This window comes from Cupressus sempervirens, chromosome 10 (genome assembly GCF_028749045.1).
Source record: "Cupressus sempervirens isolate cs-2001-9-10 chromosome 10, ASM2874904v1, whole genome shotgun sequence".
NCBI lineage: Eukaryota > Viridiplantae > Streptophyta > Pinopsida > Cupressales > Cupressaceae > Cupressus > Cupressus sempervirens.
The window spans coordinates 364,145,708-364,164,324 of NC_143127.1; the positions used below are offsets into that span (position 1 = coordinate 364,145,708).

The window sequence follows — 18,617 nt, forward strand, 5'->3', positions numbered from 1 at the left end:
AGTTTGATTATGCATTAGATGGATCGAGTTGATCTTATATATCTAGTAGTATTATAATGGATCCAAAGAGGACTTATACATGTGGTATGTTGCATCTAGAATTATGGATATGTTTTGGAATGTAGAGAGTTCCTATTTGATTTTCATATCGATGTTTATATGATTTGATGTCCTCTTGTTATGTTGGCATAGTGGATCTTATTGATGATTTTGAGTCTATGCTCCAAACATGACTATTTTGGCTTCTTGAATTTTAAGGATTTTATGAGGTTCCATTTGAAATTATTAACTTGGATTTTTTGGAGCATAGGAGGGTCTTGCTAGGAGCATAATGTGAAGGGTATCACAATGGGGCTCGGGTCCAAAGTAGTCAATCTAGGATAATCCACTATGAAGTCTTAATCAAGTGATAACATAATTAAAATTAACTAGATTAGAAAATTCATAGTAAGAAAGATAATAGTCTTGCCCATGTCCTAGAGATTTACATGCATATATGAGGATGGGTTTGAGAAGGCTTCGTCATCCTTAGAGAATTAATAAAGTATTAGTTTTTGGAGTTTGATTGAGAGTTGAGATGTACTTGCATCTTCTTCTTTGTAGCTTAGCCAAATAAATTTCAAGACTTGTTTTATCTTCTTGTGGAGCTTTGTGTTGATGTAATAACATGACATACATACATACATACATACATACATACATATACATACATACATATATATATATATATATATATATATATATATATATATATATATATATATATATATATATATATATATATATATATATATATATATATATATATATATATATATATATATATATATATATATGTATGTATGTATGTATATGTATGTATGTATGTATGTATGTATGTATGTATGTTATCTTTTTGAGGAGATCATTGCAATGGTTTCTTGTACTTTGTAAATATAATATGCATCTCTGATTACTTCTAATGTAAGGAAGAAGTGGATGCATATGTTTATCCTTAATTTTATCATATAACATTATGTTATCTGATTTTAATATTGAATGAATTCTTTTACGTTGTAAGATCACTCATAATTTCATGGCGATCTTAATGTCTTAGTCTTGTATACACTGTGTTTCTAGTAGCAACGTTAAGGAATCCTAGAGGACCTAGTTGTGTAGCTAGAATGTTTAGCATTAATCTTGCATTTAATGAAATGTATTGTGGTTATGATCCATGTATCATGTGGTTGTAATGTAGATACATTCTATGTTTAAAAAAGGTTTATCTTAATGTTGGTTTAGTAAGTTGTCCCCTCAAGTTTATGTAGGGCATTACATGCAACAAATATCAAGTGGACCATTCATATTTATTCTCATAGCATATGCTTTCCATGAACCAATTCACAAAATGAATTTGAAAATAAAACTACATCATTGAATCCTAATAATCACAAATTTTAAATTCTCAAAAAAATTGAGCATTTACTTTCACAATGGCTTAGCCTCATATTAATGGTTAATTCTTTTATGTTATAAAGTTGCATAGTTATGGTCCTCTCCCAAATATATTTGAAATTCTTGCGTAAAATTATATGACATTTTATATTCCAATGCTTTTATATTTGATTCCATATTTGTATTCCTTCGCTATTATCACCTTAAATCAGATTTGTAGTGCAAACTTAACCAATATCACTTTTGAAGTTGAGATTACACACAAAAAAATAAATTCAAATTCCCACCTTCTTGACTATTCCAATATTTATTTAGTTAGTATACATTATATTGACTTGTGTCTTTGGTGGTTATATGTTACAACACACACATTCATTTCAAGACCCAAAACATCTTAGTCCCTTCATATTGACTACATTTAAAATATAATATTTAGGAGAGTTGCAAACTCTAATAACATTTACATCAAAGCACATCCTAAGACTATTGCATGCTTGTTGCTTGTCCTTTTCCATTTCACACAATGCTATACATGAATCCACTTAAGAATCCAAGTCCGAATTCAAACTTGTACTTGCTATGATTCCCTAATAGAACACATTTTAAGATCATATATTTGTATCATTCATAAGAGTCCATGCCTGAATTCTAGTTTGCAAGTTTGCAAAGGATTGATTTTGCATTCATACAAGTAAATGATAAATAATAAAAATGATCAATTTACAAACCTGAGATCTTCATATAAATCAACATTACAATTCCAAGGTGATGACGACTCAACTTCCAACATCCATCACAACTTGTCTTCATCAAATTTAAGGCTAAATATCACTTAATAATTTTGATTCAAATTCCTAATTCAAATTCATTATTCAAGACAATTTTGTTAGTTCATTTTAATTTAACTAGCATACCTATATCTTACAAAATATCAATAAAATAAGTTGAAGGATATCGAAAGACTATATTTCCTAAAGTAAAAAAAATTAAATGATTAATTGAAACAAATATCGTTATTTATTTCTAATTGAAAATTAAATATTTTCAAATTTGAAAACCAATCTAACATCAAACATGACAATTTTTAAACAAAAGTCAGAACCAAATCTTATTCATGTATAAGAGCAATGTTGAATTTGTATCCTATAGTATTAGTTTGTATTTCATAGTATTAATTCCCTTTTTTAGCTCTACAATTTTTACACGTAGAGAACTTGTTAATGTTATTATTATATAAAATAATAATTTTATTTGCCTAAACTATATCAAATAAATTGCATATCACCCATTGTTGAGAAATTGGATTTGGTATATTTGAATTAGTATCAAAAATATCAAATCAAACTAAAATTTTAAAATAAACTAAATTATATTTTATATGTTCTATGGACAAAAATATCCTAATAAATTTTAGTTTGAAAATTAAAAATTTGGTTTAGTTTATTTTGGAACTTTCAAATAGTATTTACATTTTGCCCAAAGTTCATTTAGAGAGCCCAACAGTAAAAAAGGAAAAGCTCAACTATTTTCCCAATATCAACCATGTACATTTGTTTCTAGTTATTTTTGAAGATTTAATTCTTTCCTGCATTGCAATTTGTCAAATACTTTTTATCACTCTAAAAGCACATGGCTTTCTTGATTGAGGTATGTTACGAATTATTAGTTCTTGCCTTTAAGGAGGGAAACTATAGTTTTCATCTTCTTCTTTCTAATTAACTTGCCTCAAAATTAGTGCATGACAAACATTTAACTTATGCTCTTGTTCATTTAATTATATTGAGTGAATTTTTATTATACTATTTTTAATTTCTGATTGGTGGAAGCTATTTTTCCAATGGTCTTTTCATTTATCAATCAACAAACCCTATCAATATGGGATGTCCCTTTAGGTGGCATTGCAATAATAATTCACGTGGATAGTTTGTGCTTCCACATTTGGGATACATACACAGACAAGTGGTAATAATAGAGCACAATCAAACTATGGAAAATTAAATATATACAGATATTGACTTAAATGAAAAGCCTATGGTCCATCCATCCATATTAAATGTGTACTAAGCTTTTTCTTACCTAGAGCATTCTACAAAATCTGCTCATTTGTATACAGAATCAATATGCCCAAATAAGAGAACAAAAGACTTGGGTAATCACCAGGGAGATGACAATAAATTTTTGAAAAATTATCATCCAAAAGGGCCATGTATGAGCTTGATATGAGTCTTTGGGGTAAACTTCTTGCAGAAATTTATTTTAGTGTATTTCTGGGCACTAGTTTTAAATTTTCACATTAGTTTTTATTTTAGTCTAAAAGTTAATGATGAATTTTCTCTCAAATTGTTTAGGGCCCTAGATTTATTTTAGGTAAACCTGAGACTTTAAAGCATTTTTAACAATAAGGGCATGGGGGAAGAACCTTTGAGAAAAAGGTATATAGATTTGATTTTGTTTGGATTTCTATATACATTTGATCATTTCCTTTTTCATACAAGTGTAACTAATAGTTCTAAGGAATATGTTATTGTTATCTAACAAGATTTATGTGCCGATGTATGGATATAATCTAATTTTACAATCAGGGATCATAATCTTATTTGAGATTTGAAAAAAGAATAAATGAAATTTCGTCTATGATAATTTATGAGAACCCCTAAGGCATAAAACTTTAAGTAATAGAATTGGGTATAAGATGTTCCATTTGGCCCATAAGTTCAAGCATCTTCTTTGTCTCTTTATGCTCTTCTTTATGTAGTTATTGTAATGTAATAAAAATAGTATTTGATTCATTACCGATAGTTTTAATCTCTATTATACACAACTAGCAATTTTAATGTAATAAAAATAGTCTTGATTCATTATCGACAGTTTAAGTCTCTATCATACACACAACTAGCAATTTTAATGTAATAAAAATAGTATTTGAGTCATTACCTATAGTGCCTACCCCTAGTTTACATTTTTTTTTATCATTGTTGAACTCTTTTAGGCCAATTTTATGCTTGATTACTAGTAGTATTGTTTTGTGATTATCATATATTGTTTTACATTCAGTTGATTATATGATGAGATTACTTGGTACTCTATATTTCATGTATGCATGATGATTATTCAATGATTTAAGTTATTGGTGATGATTAGTTAGATGGTTTATTATCATATGTGTTTTCTTATGAATACTTACCCCATACTACATGTGTATGGTGTACATGTTTGTTTTCTTTATGTATGACGTTTCTGATGTGGTTAAGGAAGAGAGTCATAGTCACTTGTTAGTCAAGATCTACACGATGCACTACTTCTTGTCATTGCCTATTTAGCTTAGAATATTGTGTTTGTACATGTGTGGATTTTATGCAGGTTGCAGGACCGAGTATCAACTTTCCTAAATTGTCAGGATGAGTGTACCCTATCGTATTATCTCAATGGTAAGAGAGGGGAGATAAATTCTTAAGTCCAAATCCTAAACCTTTAAGCCATTGTCCTAGAAAATTAGGACAAGTATCTGAGTTGACTACCTTCCAAATGCGTCGAATGACGTTAATTCGTGATTATAACCCCTTAGTTTGATTTTGTATGTATTTTTCTTCAACAAGTTTTAATATGTTGTTTTATGAGTCTTTGGTGTATTTTCTATTAATTAAGTCAAATTAAAAGATTTAATTTAATAGAAAATTATTATGATATTTAGTATGTAATTATATTTAATTAATTGAGAAATTAATTAGATAAAAAGAATTAAATTTGAAGATAAAAGTTATAAGAATAAATTTAAAACGTGATGATATTTATTTGATTTAATAATAATATATTTAGAGTTCATTTTTAATTAAATGCTAAATATTATTATTATTTAAGTTAATAAATAGTTTATCAATTTAACGTTCGAAAATAATTTAAGAAGTGAAAAGATATTAATTTATTAAAAGTTTTAAGTTCGCATGATGTATGCATGAGGTTAAAATGTAAGAAATTAATTTAAAAGATAAAACAAGTGAATTTAATAAAGATATTTTAATTGAAATTTAATAAATTAATTAAAAGAGAAGTCAAGTAAAAATTAAATAAAGTTATTTAATAATTTAATAAACGTGCATGAGAAAAGATAAATGAAAGACAAAGAAAAGTTAATAGAAGTTGAAATTTGGTGAGCAGGTTCTCTTGGGTGAATGCACAATTTGTGCCCCGATTTTAGGTGAGAACTCCATATCACAATTTGGGGGTTCATTTTCAATGGATGGAAGCTTTGGGAATGATTGCAAATTTAGGAAGAGGAAGAAATTTTTGGAAAGGTGAAGGTTCTGAGAGGAGGAATTTCTCTACAAGTTTCTTGGGCGTAGCAATTAGCATCAGTGTTCAAGTAGATGCTCATGATTATTCGCTAAATTTGTTACACTTTTACTTTTCTTGTCTTCTTTGTGACTGTGGATTGTTAATTCGAATTTCTCTGTGATGAATCATTGAACATTTTAATATTGTAATTATTGAATGCATGTCAATACCTTCTGTATACGTGGAGATTAGAAAAGTAATCAAGAAACCCTCATTTTGTAAATTAAAGAATTTAGTAGGGTTTGAAATTAACAGAATTTTAGTTGGAAAATTGGAATGGTTTGCCTAAAGTTTCCTATTAGAATTGTGATAAGAAATTCTTTATATATATATATATATATATATATATATATATATATATATATATATATATATATATATAATGAAAATTTTATAAAGGAGGAGGGGTTTTGTTTTAAATAAACAAAATTGTTATATATATATATATATATATATATATATATATATATATATATATATATATATATATATATATATATATATATATATATATATATATATATATATATATATATATATATATATATATATGAAAAGGGTGGGGGGAGACCCCACACCCCACCCCCTCCTTATCTCCCTTGTCGCCGACAGCCATATTGCTGCCGCTGGGATTGTGTCAGCAACGCTACCGCTCTGTCGCACGGCAACCCTTGCCGCTTATAAATGCAATGGGTGTTCTTTTTTTAATTTTAATTAAAGTTCTTTTTTTAAAAATAATAATAATAAATTTATTACTATTTGTTATGTATTAATAATGTTTTATTAATAATTTTTAAAATATAAAGTTCATTATTATTTAATGATATTTTAATTAATAAGTTTTATAAATAAATTTTATTATTATTTAATAATTTTTATTAATAAATATTAATTTCATTAGTATTTAATAATTTCATTATTAAGTGTTAATATTAATTTAATAATGTTTATTAAATAAATTTTAATTATTAAATGGATTGTTATTAATTATTAATAATTAATAAGAACTTAGGGAAGAATTAGATTTATTTAATTATTAATAATAAATCTGATTTTAAAATTTCTCCTCTTGGCTGGATGTCTTCTCGCTCAGCTCTCTCTATGGTAGCTTCTGCTCTAGACTCAGGAGAGGTAATCATGGTTACTAATGTGTATGCACCTGTTGATCTTGTGGGAAAGGAGGAACTTTGGGAACATATTCAATATGTTAGAAATTGTCATCCTTATCATCCTTGGGTGTTAGCAGGGGACTTCAATTCAGTTTTAAGTCTGGAGGAGAAGCATGGTGGTTTGGCTAGATTGGGGCCTTCTTCTTCTCTTCTTCGGCAACATATATCTCTTTTGCATCTCTCTGATGTTAAGCCTTCTAATGATCTCTATACCTGGAATAATCGCAGGACTGGTGTTGCTGCTTTCTCAGAACGTTTGGATAGATTTATTGTTTCTTGCTTTTGGGTTAGTGGCACCCTTACTATCTCTTTAGAAATCCTTTGATTGGAGGGGTTCAGATCATTGGCCAATCAAATTTTCCACTATAGGGGCTTATGTTTCGAAGCATCCTCCTTTTAAGTTCCAGTTGATGTGGCTTCGGGACTCCTCTCTTCATGATTGTGTTTTTTGTTGGTGGAAAGATGGTGCTCCTGCATATGGTACTGCAATGTTCTCATTTTCTAAAAGGTTTCAATATGTTAAAAGGCAGCTCAAGATATGGAATAGGGAATGCTTTGGGAACCTTCACTTTATGAAGAGGCTTGCTCAAGAAGATCTTGATGTCATCACAAGGGAGATTAGAGATCGAGGTTTCTCAGAGGATCTTGGCAAGGCTAAATCCCTTGCTTCTAGAGCTCTAGAAGAATGAGAACTTCGAGAGGAAATTTTTTGGAAGCAAAAGGCTAGAGTTGATTGGCTCCAGGAAGGTGATCGTAACACTGCCTTTTTCCATAAAACAGTGCAATCTCGCCGGAATCAGAGCACTATCTCTTCTTTGGTTAATTCTCAAGGTATCCAACTGAATTCTTTGCCAGCTTTGTTCCAGGAGGCTATTTGGTACTTCTCTACCCTCTTCTCTGAGGACTCTCCTCCTGCTGATAATGAAGAAAATCTTATTTTGTCTTGTATTCCTTCCCTTATCACTCAGGAAATGAATGATTATCTCATGCGTCCTATTTCTTTGGAAGAGCTAGAGGAGGTGGTCTTTGGCATGCCTAAGGGAAAGGCCCCTGGTCCTGATGGCTTTCCAGTTGAATTCTTTCAGGAATTGTGGGACATCATTAATCATGATTTTTTGGAGGTGGTTAAAGAATCCTATGCTAGCAAGAAGATGCTTCGAGCTTTGAACTCTACATTCTTGACTCTTATTCCTAAGAGAGAGGGTGCTAATCAATTGGAGTTTTTTAGACCAATTGCCTTACGTAATGTGGTTTACAAAGTTATTACTAAGTTGATTGCTGAGAGATTGAAAAGGTGGCTTCCCATTATTATCTCAGAAGAACAAGGTAGTTTTGTTGCTGGCAAACAAATTTTGGATGGGGTGGTTATTGCTACTGAGGCTATTCACTCTATGGCTACTTCAAGGGAGAGAGCCATGTTTGTTAAGCTGGATATGGCTAAGGCCTATGATAGAGTTAAATGGAGCTTCCTAAGGAGTATTCTTCTTTCTTTTGGATTTAGCTCTGACTGGGTGAGTTGGATTATGAGTTGTGTTACTTCTGCCTCTTTTTCTGTTCTTATTAATGGTCAACCTTCTCAACTATTTGGTGCTTCTAGAGGCCTCCACCAGGGTGACCCTCTCTCCCCATATCTATTCATCATCATGGCTGAAGGCTTGGGCAGATTCATTAAGCATCAGGTGTCCCAGAATTCTATTCAAGGCTGGCGGTGGGGTAATGGCTTACCTTCTCTTTCCCATCTTCAATTTGTTGATGATTCTTCTCTTGTTGGTCTTGCTAGGATCAAGGAAGCTGAAGCCTTTCGACATGCTTTGGACGTTCATTTGGCAGCTTCAGGCCAGAAAGTTAATGAGCACAAATCTTCCATTTACTTTTTTAACACTCCTGATTCTATTCAGCACAGAATTGTTGGTATCCTACGGTTTCAGATAGGATCACTTCCTTTGACTTATCTTGGCATCCCTATTGCTATTTCCAAGCAGCCACGTCTCTTCTGGCAAAATTTGATTACCAAGCTTCAGGATAAGGTAAATCATTGGACTCATAGATGGCTTTCTACTGCTGCCCGGGTTACTCTTCTTCAAGCTGTTATCCAAGCTCTTCCTACTTATCGAAGCATGGTTCACGCTGCACCTATTTACTTTCTCAAGGAGTTTGATGCTCTTTCTCGACAATTTCTTTGGAGTGGTAATTTGCGTAGTACTAAATGGAGCTTGGTTAATTGGGCAACCGTTTGTAGGCCTAAAAAGGAGGGTGGTCTTGGTCTTCGATCTGCTCTATTGAGTAGTCAAGCTTTGGCTGCTAAACTTTATTGGCGATGGTGCTCTGGACAACATCAACTTTGGGCTCGTATTATCACTCATAAATATTTTCATGGTGTTGATCCTTGCTCTGTTTCTGCACTTCCTCTTGAAGGTCATGGCTCAATGGTTTGGCATACTTTGAAGACAGGTGCGATGTTGGTAAAGAGGGGTCTGTTTTGGATATGTAAAGGAGGTTCTCAGGATTTTTTTTGGTCTGATGCTTGGGATGGATTCCCTTCCATTTTATCCATATACCCTCATCTTCAGCCCCTTTGTGACTCTTTTCTTGCCACTGGATGGGATAAAGTGGCTCATTACAAGACTCCTTATCAATTGGGACCTGTTGTTGGTTACAGATGGAAGCATTCTTCTGATTGGCCTCCTAGAGGTACAGACATGGATCGTTAGGAGCTTTCTCAAATTCTGGCCTCTAGAGAGTGTTCTTCTTTGCTTGGTCTAGATGTTTTGGCTTGGGGCGGTACCTTGTCTGGTAAATATCATGTCTCTGCTGGGTATCAGGAGATAACTAGACAATTATTTGGGGATGCTGAGGTCCCTTGGTGGAAGCAAGTTTGGAATAAAGTTTCTTGGTCCAAGTGCAATTTTTTCATGTGGCTAGTGGCTCACAACCATTGTCTTACCTAGGATAATCTTTGTAAATGTGGATTTCAAGGCCCATCTTATTGTGTTTTGTGTGGTAATGGAGAGGAGTCTGTCTCCCATTTGTTCTTCCATTGCTCCTATTCTACTCAGATATGGCACCTTTGGTGGAGCGCTTGGGGTTGCTCTTGTCGGCATGCTTCCTCTTTGCCTGAGTTCTGGGCCCACTTGGGTACTGCTCCCTCCAAGTCTTCTTTTCTCCATGCTACTTGGATTGCTGGCCCATCTTTCATGCTTTGGCATATCTGGTTGGAGAGGAATCGTCGCATATTCCAAGATGTTCGACTTGGTGTTTTACATCTTTGGTGGAAAATATCACATTCTATTCAGAAAACTATTCTTGTGAAGTGTGAGCTTGATGGGGGTATGGATCCGGTTGATCTTGCTATCTATAATCGCCTCAATTTTCATCTGCAGGATGGGACTGCAGCTCATAGGTTTCCTTCTATGTCCAAGCAGCTTCACCATCAAAGGAAGGGTCAAGTTAACTTGGATGGGCACTAGACTCCTCCTCCCAGTGGAGTTCTGAAAATTAACACTGATGGTTCTTCCCGTGAGAATCCTGGTTCGGCTAGTATTGGTGGAGTGGCTCGTTGTAGTTCTAGGGATGTTAAATTTTTCTTCTCAGTTCATAAGGGTGATTATACTAACAATCTCATGGAAGCTCAGGCTATTTTATATGCTGTGGAACAGTGTTGCTTGCGGGGATGGAGGAAGATTATCTGTGAGTCTGATTCCCAGGTGGTGGTAAACATGCTTTCTTCGCAAGAGCTTGAGGATGTTAGTTGGCAGCTGGCCATTGTTGTTAAACAAATTCTTTTCTTCTCTTCCTCTTTTCAGTTCATTAGGTTCACGTATATTCCTCATGAATGGAATAGAACTGCTAATTGTTTAGCCAAATGGGCATCTAGTCATTATCTGGGTTGGAATATTAGGGATAAGAGGCAACTGTCCTTTGAGATGGTGCAAGAATTTGATGATCTTGTTGCTCAGGATCGAGCTCCTTGTTGAGCTCTCCTTGTTGTATTCCTTTCTGTCTTAATAAATTTTTACCCCTCTTTTTGCAAAATAAATCTGATTTTAATGAAATTGTTAATTATTTTAGTTAAGGTTAATGGGGATTATTTTTAATATTTTAAATAAACAATTATCCTTAGAGCATTTGGATCAATGGATTTAAAATCAAAATAGAGTAATTGTACCATTATTTAAATTTAAGAACAAGATCATTTGTAAGGATAAACTGTGGATTTTATCTATTTAAAACATACGTTCAACTGGGAATGGAAACTTTACATTAACTCAACAATATATTATCAATCAAACCCAACTGTGAGTATCTTGTTTTTTGTGTGATGTCTATGTTTGGAGATCGGGGTTGACTAGAGTGTTGACCAGTTTAGGACGTTTACTAGAGGCTTGGGGATTATGTGATTGTGATGTTATGATGTTTGAATCTCGATCTTTTTAACCCAACCATGGTAACGTGTCCGGTATGTTCTCTGATGTGTGTTGATCTATTGATTGTTATTGATTTCTAGTGTTCTTGTGTGACACTGAAGTGAATGTATGACCTACTTGACTTAACCATTTTGGAGTCTTCGATCAGTTATTTTTTAGATGCTTTCCAGTTTCTCGCAAAGAACTGATGTAATTATTACGAACTATTTTTTGATGCTTTCTAGTCACTTGTATGGGACTGAGGTGATTTTATGTGATTCTTTAATTTGTGATTTCATGAGCTTAGGGTAGGTAATCGATATGTAATGTTGGGAAGTGGCCTGCAATGGGGGCCAAGGCCCTAAGTGGTTCCCAAGGTAACCCATTGTAAATTAAAGTGAAAACATTACACTAAATGGGAATAAAATGAACCTAAGAAGAGTCTTTGTATGTTCTCGCCCATTCCTCAAGTGCTAGTACAAACTAGGATGACAATAGAGAGAACGCTTGGTTGTGACCTTGCATCCGTAGTATGCCTTGTCAGTACGAGAGGATACTAGTGGCCGCATAAGGATCACTAGGGGGCTGGGGTCCTGAGAGATTCCTAAGGTAACTCTAGTGTGATTTGTGCGATGACACTTTCTCGCGTACATAGTAGGTTTCCTACGTGTCTTGTGTGCCTTTGGGTATAGATGTCGATCTATCTTGGAACCCTTGAGTTAGAATACTTTTAGGATTTCCTGAACTTAGAGAGTACTTTTTTTATTTGGTTTGATATCCTATTTGGGACTTGAGACTATCTCCTCAGTGCGGTGGGAGTGGGCCATTTAGGTTCCACGCAGTCGGGTGGTAGTGCTTTTTACTCTTACCATTGAGATCCGTCCGTAGTCACCATGGCTGGAGCATTCTTTGTCTGCATTTCCTTCATTCTATCTATGTATTATTATGATGGATGGCTATATTTTATGATGGATGTTTATACCTTTTATGATGGATGAATATATCATGTATGGTGGATGACTTCATATATTTTCTTGTACTTGTATCATGGATCCGAGGAGGAGGATGTATTTCTAGTTCTACATATGTATATTCTTTTAGCGTTTCATACCCTGTGACATGTACAGTGGATGATTGAGCATTCCGAATTTCATTTGCTAAGAGGCATTCAGAGCAAATGTATATTATTTAAATGGACATTGGACTTTATAATTATTCTTTCATATGGATGTGGTAATTGGTAGACTTAGTATTAATTAAATTTAAATGTGACTCAATGTCTTGGGATTCTTAAGGAATGTACCCTGTTATGTATGCTTATAGATTATAGTATGTTATTGCTTCCGCTACTTTATGTTGATGTGTATGTTATTCTTCTTGTTCAAAAAAAAAAAATGTTTGGCAAACTTAGTAAAACTTTAGGTTAATTCTTTTGGATCTCTTGGCGGGGCATTACATTACCAATAGTTTATAATCTCTATTATAAACACAACCAACATTGAGTTTTCTAGCATTGAGCTTTTCCAATTCAATAGTATTTCTTTTATTTTTGTATTTATGTATAGCCTGAGGAGATAAAAATTCTATGAGATTTGTCTTTTATCTTATTAGTCCTAGCAGAGTCCACGTGGACTCGCCAAGTCCCGAGCCTAGGACCCTTGTCGGCGGCTAAGGCAGAAAAGTGAAAAGGAAAAGGAAAAAAAAGAGTTAAGTTGCCTTTTTTCAATTTGTATAATATCTATTTGACCTAAAAAGGTCATTCCACCCTTTGTTAATGCTTGTGATAAAGATGAAAGAGTTAGAGAAGAGTATTGGAGTTTTGAGAGAGAAATTAGCAAACCGGTTGGCTCTAATCACTACAACCTTCGCCTTCGCCATAGACAAATCCTTGATATCGATACATCACCAATTGTATTAAAGAATGTTGATCCACATGCACAGTAATTGATGATCCTATCTTCAGTGATGAAGAAGTGGAGTGGGTTGATCAAGGGGATTGGGAGGCTGAGGCAGTAGCAGTGGCAGTTGAGGAGGCTAGAGCACAAGGAGACAGAGTGCAGGACCCTAAAGCTAGGAGTGATGGGTCTGAGTCTAATGATGAGGATTATATGGGTGAGGATGAGGATGAAGATGAGGTTCAGCATCAGAGAGAGAGAGAGAGAGAGAGAGAGAGAGAGAGAGGATGGTTCTACAATCTTCCATGACTTATCTTAGATGTACTCGTAGGAGGACATAGGCTACTATGAGCCTTAGTCTTCTACTGTTCTACCCTCTAGTTGTTATTTTGATATATGTTTTAAACTTTTGATACCATGAATTTTGTAATCCATGAATATTGTAGACATTTGACACTGCAATGACACTATGTTTATTACTTTAAGTTTACATTGTAATTTGTGTTATTTAGTTTTTTTCTTTCAGAAATTCGCTTTTATACTTATGTGATCTATGAAAAATTGTGTATGTGTATTAAGTAGCTTCTATCTTAATTGACTATTTGATGCATGAAAAAATTACTATGTATTTGATGTTAATTGACCAAAAGATGCATGAAAAAATCTTAAAATCCTTTTAGATCTTTGAATTTCATGAGTTTTTCAATTTTTCAACTCCTTGTCAAGTCCGAGTCCAAGTCGGATTTTGACTTTCCGAGTCAGAGGCGAGTTCGAGTTCGAGTCTCGTAACTATGCATTAAACATTCAACATATTAACATTCAAAAATCAATAATCAAGTACCCATTCCCATGGTAGCATGGTTGCAGAATGGTGGAGGGTGGGGTACTTGGGTACGCAAGTACCCAGTGCAGGGACGTCTCAAGGATGAATACTTCAAGGTTTGGGAGGGGGGTGCAAGTCCCCGTGTTACATCGAACTTTATTAGCCGCTCATAAAAAATGATATAATAACATCTAATAATTTTTAAGAAAAATAAACATCAATCATATCACCAACAATACTATATATTTATGTCAATAATAGGGTTAATTTTATAGAGCTTAACAACCGCGTTCAGCTTCGGCTCCCGCGTCTAGCTTCGACTCCTGCGTCTGGCGTTATGGCGGCCACTTCGGCTTCCGGTCCTACTACAGTTTCTGTTGTGGCTTCTATTTCTTTTTGGGCTAGGGCTTCTCCTAATCCTTCTAGGGATATTCGTTCCCCAGGAGTTGTGGGTGATTCGGCCATTTCCTATGCTGATGTGGCTGCCTATGAGGCTAGTCTTGGTGGTCAGGTTGTGCGTCCAAAGACCCGTGCTATTGTCCCTGTTACAGTAAGTAACCCTCTACTCATTCTTGCATCTGATATTGTCGATGAGATTTCTACTCAAGTGGAGGACTTCCCATCTACTACTGCCATCTTTCATTTCAGGGGTTTTTGGCCCTCTTTGTCATATCTGCATGCCTGGATTTCCAAATTTTGGGAGCCTATAGTTTCAGATATTGTCTAGATTTTCCCTGTGGCAAGGGGCTTTTTCATTGTGAAATTTGCTTCTAAAGACGATCGAAATGCCATCCTAAAGCGTGGTTTCTCTTGTGAGGAGAGGTTCCCCTTGATGGCTAAACCTTGGTATGTGGATTTTGATTCGTCTATTGAATCCTTTAACAAGATTCCTCTGTGGGTAAGGTTGCCTAACCTTCCCCTTCACTTATGGCTAGATTTAGTCCTGGAGGCTGTGGGGGAGGCCGTAGAGGATTTTTTGTTGGTTGATTCTGTATCTTCCAATGTGTTTCGGACAACGTATGCACGCATCCTTGTGGAGATAAATGTCTCCAAGGGGCTTCCAGAAATGATTAAATTGGCCTCTCCCATAGGCTTTTGGAATCAGCTTCTTGATTATGAGGGCATTTCATTTAGATGTCGGAAATGCCAAAAGACCGGCCACCTCACAGCGAAATGTTGCTCTGGAAAGGTTAGATCGAAAAAGTCACCTTGGTGGAAGGAGGTTTTGGATGATCACTACATTGTTCAGAAAGCTCCCTCTATTGGGGATGGGTTGGATGATTCTTCTCAGGATTATTTGGAGGCAAATTCTATTGTTGTTTCGCATGATTTAAATGTTTCCCCTACGATGGTGGCCAATACTGTTGTTCATCCTTCGAATGCTGCTATTTTTTCTTTGGTTGATGCTCTTCAAGTGGCCTTGGCTCCGAGGGGAGTGTTTGCCCCTCTTTCATGCGGTGATGGTTCTTCTGCCCTAGCTGGTAAGGATTTGGGGGATTCTTGTGGTGTTTTCCCTACGATGGTGGCCAATTCTATTGTCCCTCCTTCGAATGTTGCTATTTCTAATTTGGTTAATGCTCCTCATGTGGCCCTACCTTGGCTCCGAGGGGAGCTATAGCCCCTCTTTCATGTTCTTGTGGTTCTTCTGCTCTGGTTGGAAGGGATTTGGGGGACTCTTGTGGTTTGGATGACTTTGCTTGGCAAAAGGTTGTTGGGATGGTGGAAGATGGAGGGACAAAAGTAAAAAGATGTCTCTACATTCTCAAAAGACAAAGATCTAAAAGTAATTCTTGAAGCTTGGATTTCTTATCCAACTGCTTGCTGGTCTTTTTAGAAGTTGTCCCTTTTTGTTTTGGTTATCCTAGTCTCTTTGGCATGTTGCTTTGTAGATTGACATAGTTTGGATTTTAATATATTCTTTTGTAACCATGGGGTTTCAGGGTCCCATTTAAAACCTGTTTAGATGGTAGTAATGCACTGTGTTATCTGTGAGGCCACCCTAGTCACCTTATTTTGTTAGACAACCTGTTTCATCTAAGGGCTATTGTTTCTAAATTTGAGCTTCATTGAAAATTAAATGATCTGTAAAAGGTTTCAAGCACCCTTCAAAACCTGTTTTCCTTAATCAAAAACAATATTGTATATTTAGTAGTCTTTATTTTGGATTTTTTTACTCTATTTAAAAATTATTACATGCCATATCAGATGTTATATACATAAATACAATACTGACCTATAAACATGTCAAAACAAGATGACCGTAACAGCAAATAAGCAACCCAACAAACATAAATCTAAACTACGAAAGCTAAGAGATCAGCATGTACCAAAATAGCTTGCGACATCAAAGACGAAATACATACCACCCGTTTTGATAGCATGCACCCTTTGACTAGTTAAAAAAATTTCTTACTGATGAAAACTATTGTTACCCTATTATTATCTCCACTACCGTGGCTGACATTTTGGACATTGACTCAATCTTGATCTCAGGCAACAATAATTTGGGCAGACAATGCCTAAGCAATTTCCTGTTCAATGAAGGCATCTGAAAATAAGACCAGAAAAACAATAAATGTTCAAATGTGAATCTATCATTGCACCACAAAAACTTTTGTTTTCTAGAATCATTTGCTCCACTTCAACATGAAGCATCGACATAAACTCACAATTATTGAGGTTATTCTACACAAAATAATATAGTGGGCAAAAGAACAATTGAAAATAGCTTCACCAAATATAAAAGTCTAGCATCACCCTTCCTGTGCTACTAGAATTCAATTACAATTTTATATTTGCCTAATTATTGTTTTCTTTGTGATGCTTGATTAGGTCATCAGTAAGGATCTTGTTTGCAGTATTTAACTAGAAGAAATGTTATCATGAGAACATAAATGAAGAGGAAATACATCAAATTACATGAGTGTAACAGGGAGGGTGCCTTCAAAAAACTCAAAGTGCACTAAAAAAAATTAACTAGTGAGGGTGCCTTCAAAAAACATATAGTGCGATAAAAAAAATTAACATATTCCATATTTTTGCACTAGTAGGAAGTTGCAATCAGTAAAACATCCATAGAATCTTAAACGAATTACCCTTTCTTTGCCCACTGAATCATCCTTATATAAATGCAATGGTATCCTAAGTGGCGAAAACAAAGTGCACTATTGTATGAATACATAGTGCACTATTGTATACGATAAAATAAACTCTACGAACAAAAACCCATAATTTGTCCCAACTTCAAACATAATGCTGACTGCAGCCGGGTTCCCCAGAAACTCCAACCATGCAGCCAATGTTCGTTGCTGCTCCTTTATCAACAACCAGCTTCTAGAACAATATATTTTCACATAAAAATACCAAATAGTAAATTGCATAAACATGGCAGGTAATCAAGTCATGAAAAGAGAACTGATAAAATACTGCGATGCAAACTCAGAGCTCAATAAGAACTAAACTTTATTGGAAATACTAATAACTGAAAAGAGATATAAGCTGACATAAAAGCTAGCCTGTAGGTGCATTTTTATTAGAAAATCACCTCAAAAGGCTATACATAATTCATTTATCAATAAAATCACAACAGCTACAAACCAACTGCTGGAAATTCTGATTCTGTTCAGTAGAGTTGCAGCAAATGCAAATTAGCATGTCCATATCAATTATAGAGACCAGTTTACCAGATCTACTGGTATACAATATAATTTAGTACATATATACGTCAATGGTTCCTTATTGGTAAAAACTGCAGGTACACGTTTCCTTGACAAATCCTGTTCTTCTCCATCCAAATCTGCCATTTCATGATCACCACATCATCTACCATCAAATCATGATGCCGGGAAATTATATCAAGAACTGCAATTAAGGTAGGTGTTCCAACTTACTGCAGTGGAATCATAACGTGCATAAACTTGTTTAGTTGAGTCGAATATAACTCCTTTTGTCAAGCACATTTTCATTGGGAGAAAAAACTGCTCCTTTACAGTATATACAAGAGAGTCAGACGAGATCGCTTCCATTTACGTAATTGATGTCACTTCTGCTTTTTATCTATAATCACTCAAACCAATGAGAGGAAAAAGATGAGTTTTCTATAAATATCTTCCCCGTAAAAAATAACCACGAGATCCTTTACATTGAAACTTTCTAACACTCCACTCTCTGAGCAAAAGTAAAGCCAGGCAGGGCACAACTCAATAAAACTGCTTCACGTTTCACATCAATGTTTGATATGCCACGCAGCAATAAAAAATTCACAGATCAACCGTCATTTAAATTCCTTCAATCATTCATTCATTGTCAATTTGAATTAAATTAAGCAATTAGTAATTTCTACATGTTCCAGGTTTATTCTACAATAAGAAACACTCAATACAATATCCTTTAAAGATTCTAAAGATGAAAGGGTCATCTTCCTTGGATAAATGATGCTCTGGACTACAGTTGGAAAGATTCTGCTCTTGATTTGTTTCTTGGCAGGGTAGTTTTCTTTCAACTATTTGTCACATGTTCATAATCTTCAGGAGAAAATATACAAACATTAAATATACATAAG

The 18,617-nt window shown here is 34.4% G+C and overlaps 1 protein-coding gene across 4 annotated transcripts in view; it reads right to left on the reverse strand.

Annotated features, from left to right (window-relative positions):
- Positions 1–17,555: 17,555 nt before the first annotated feature.
- The window catches only part of LOC149534164 (protein KINASE OF THE OUTER CHLOROPLAST MEMBRANE 1-like), a 117,353-nt gene continuing 116,291 nt past the window's right edge, over positions 17,556–18,617 (reverse strand). For 2 of the 4 annotated variants that reach the window (XR_016358004.1, XR_016358005.1), the window contains exons 7-8: positions 17,947–18,112; positions 17,556–17,852 (exon numbers count right to left, since the gene is read on the reverse strand). Coding sequence is in view for 2 of the 4 variants with exons in the window: in XM_089807201.1 (XP_089663327.1) it covers positions 18,096–18,112 (17 nt within the window). In the remaining 2 variants the exon portion in view is untranslated. Of the gene's footprint in view, positions 18,113–18,617 lie in introns of all 4 variants that reach the window. The other 2 variants (XM_089807201.1, XM_089807202.1) reach the window with 1 other exon arrangement.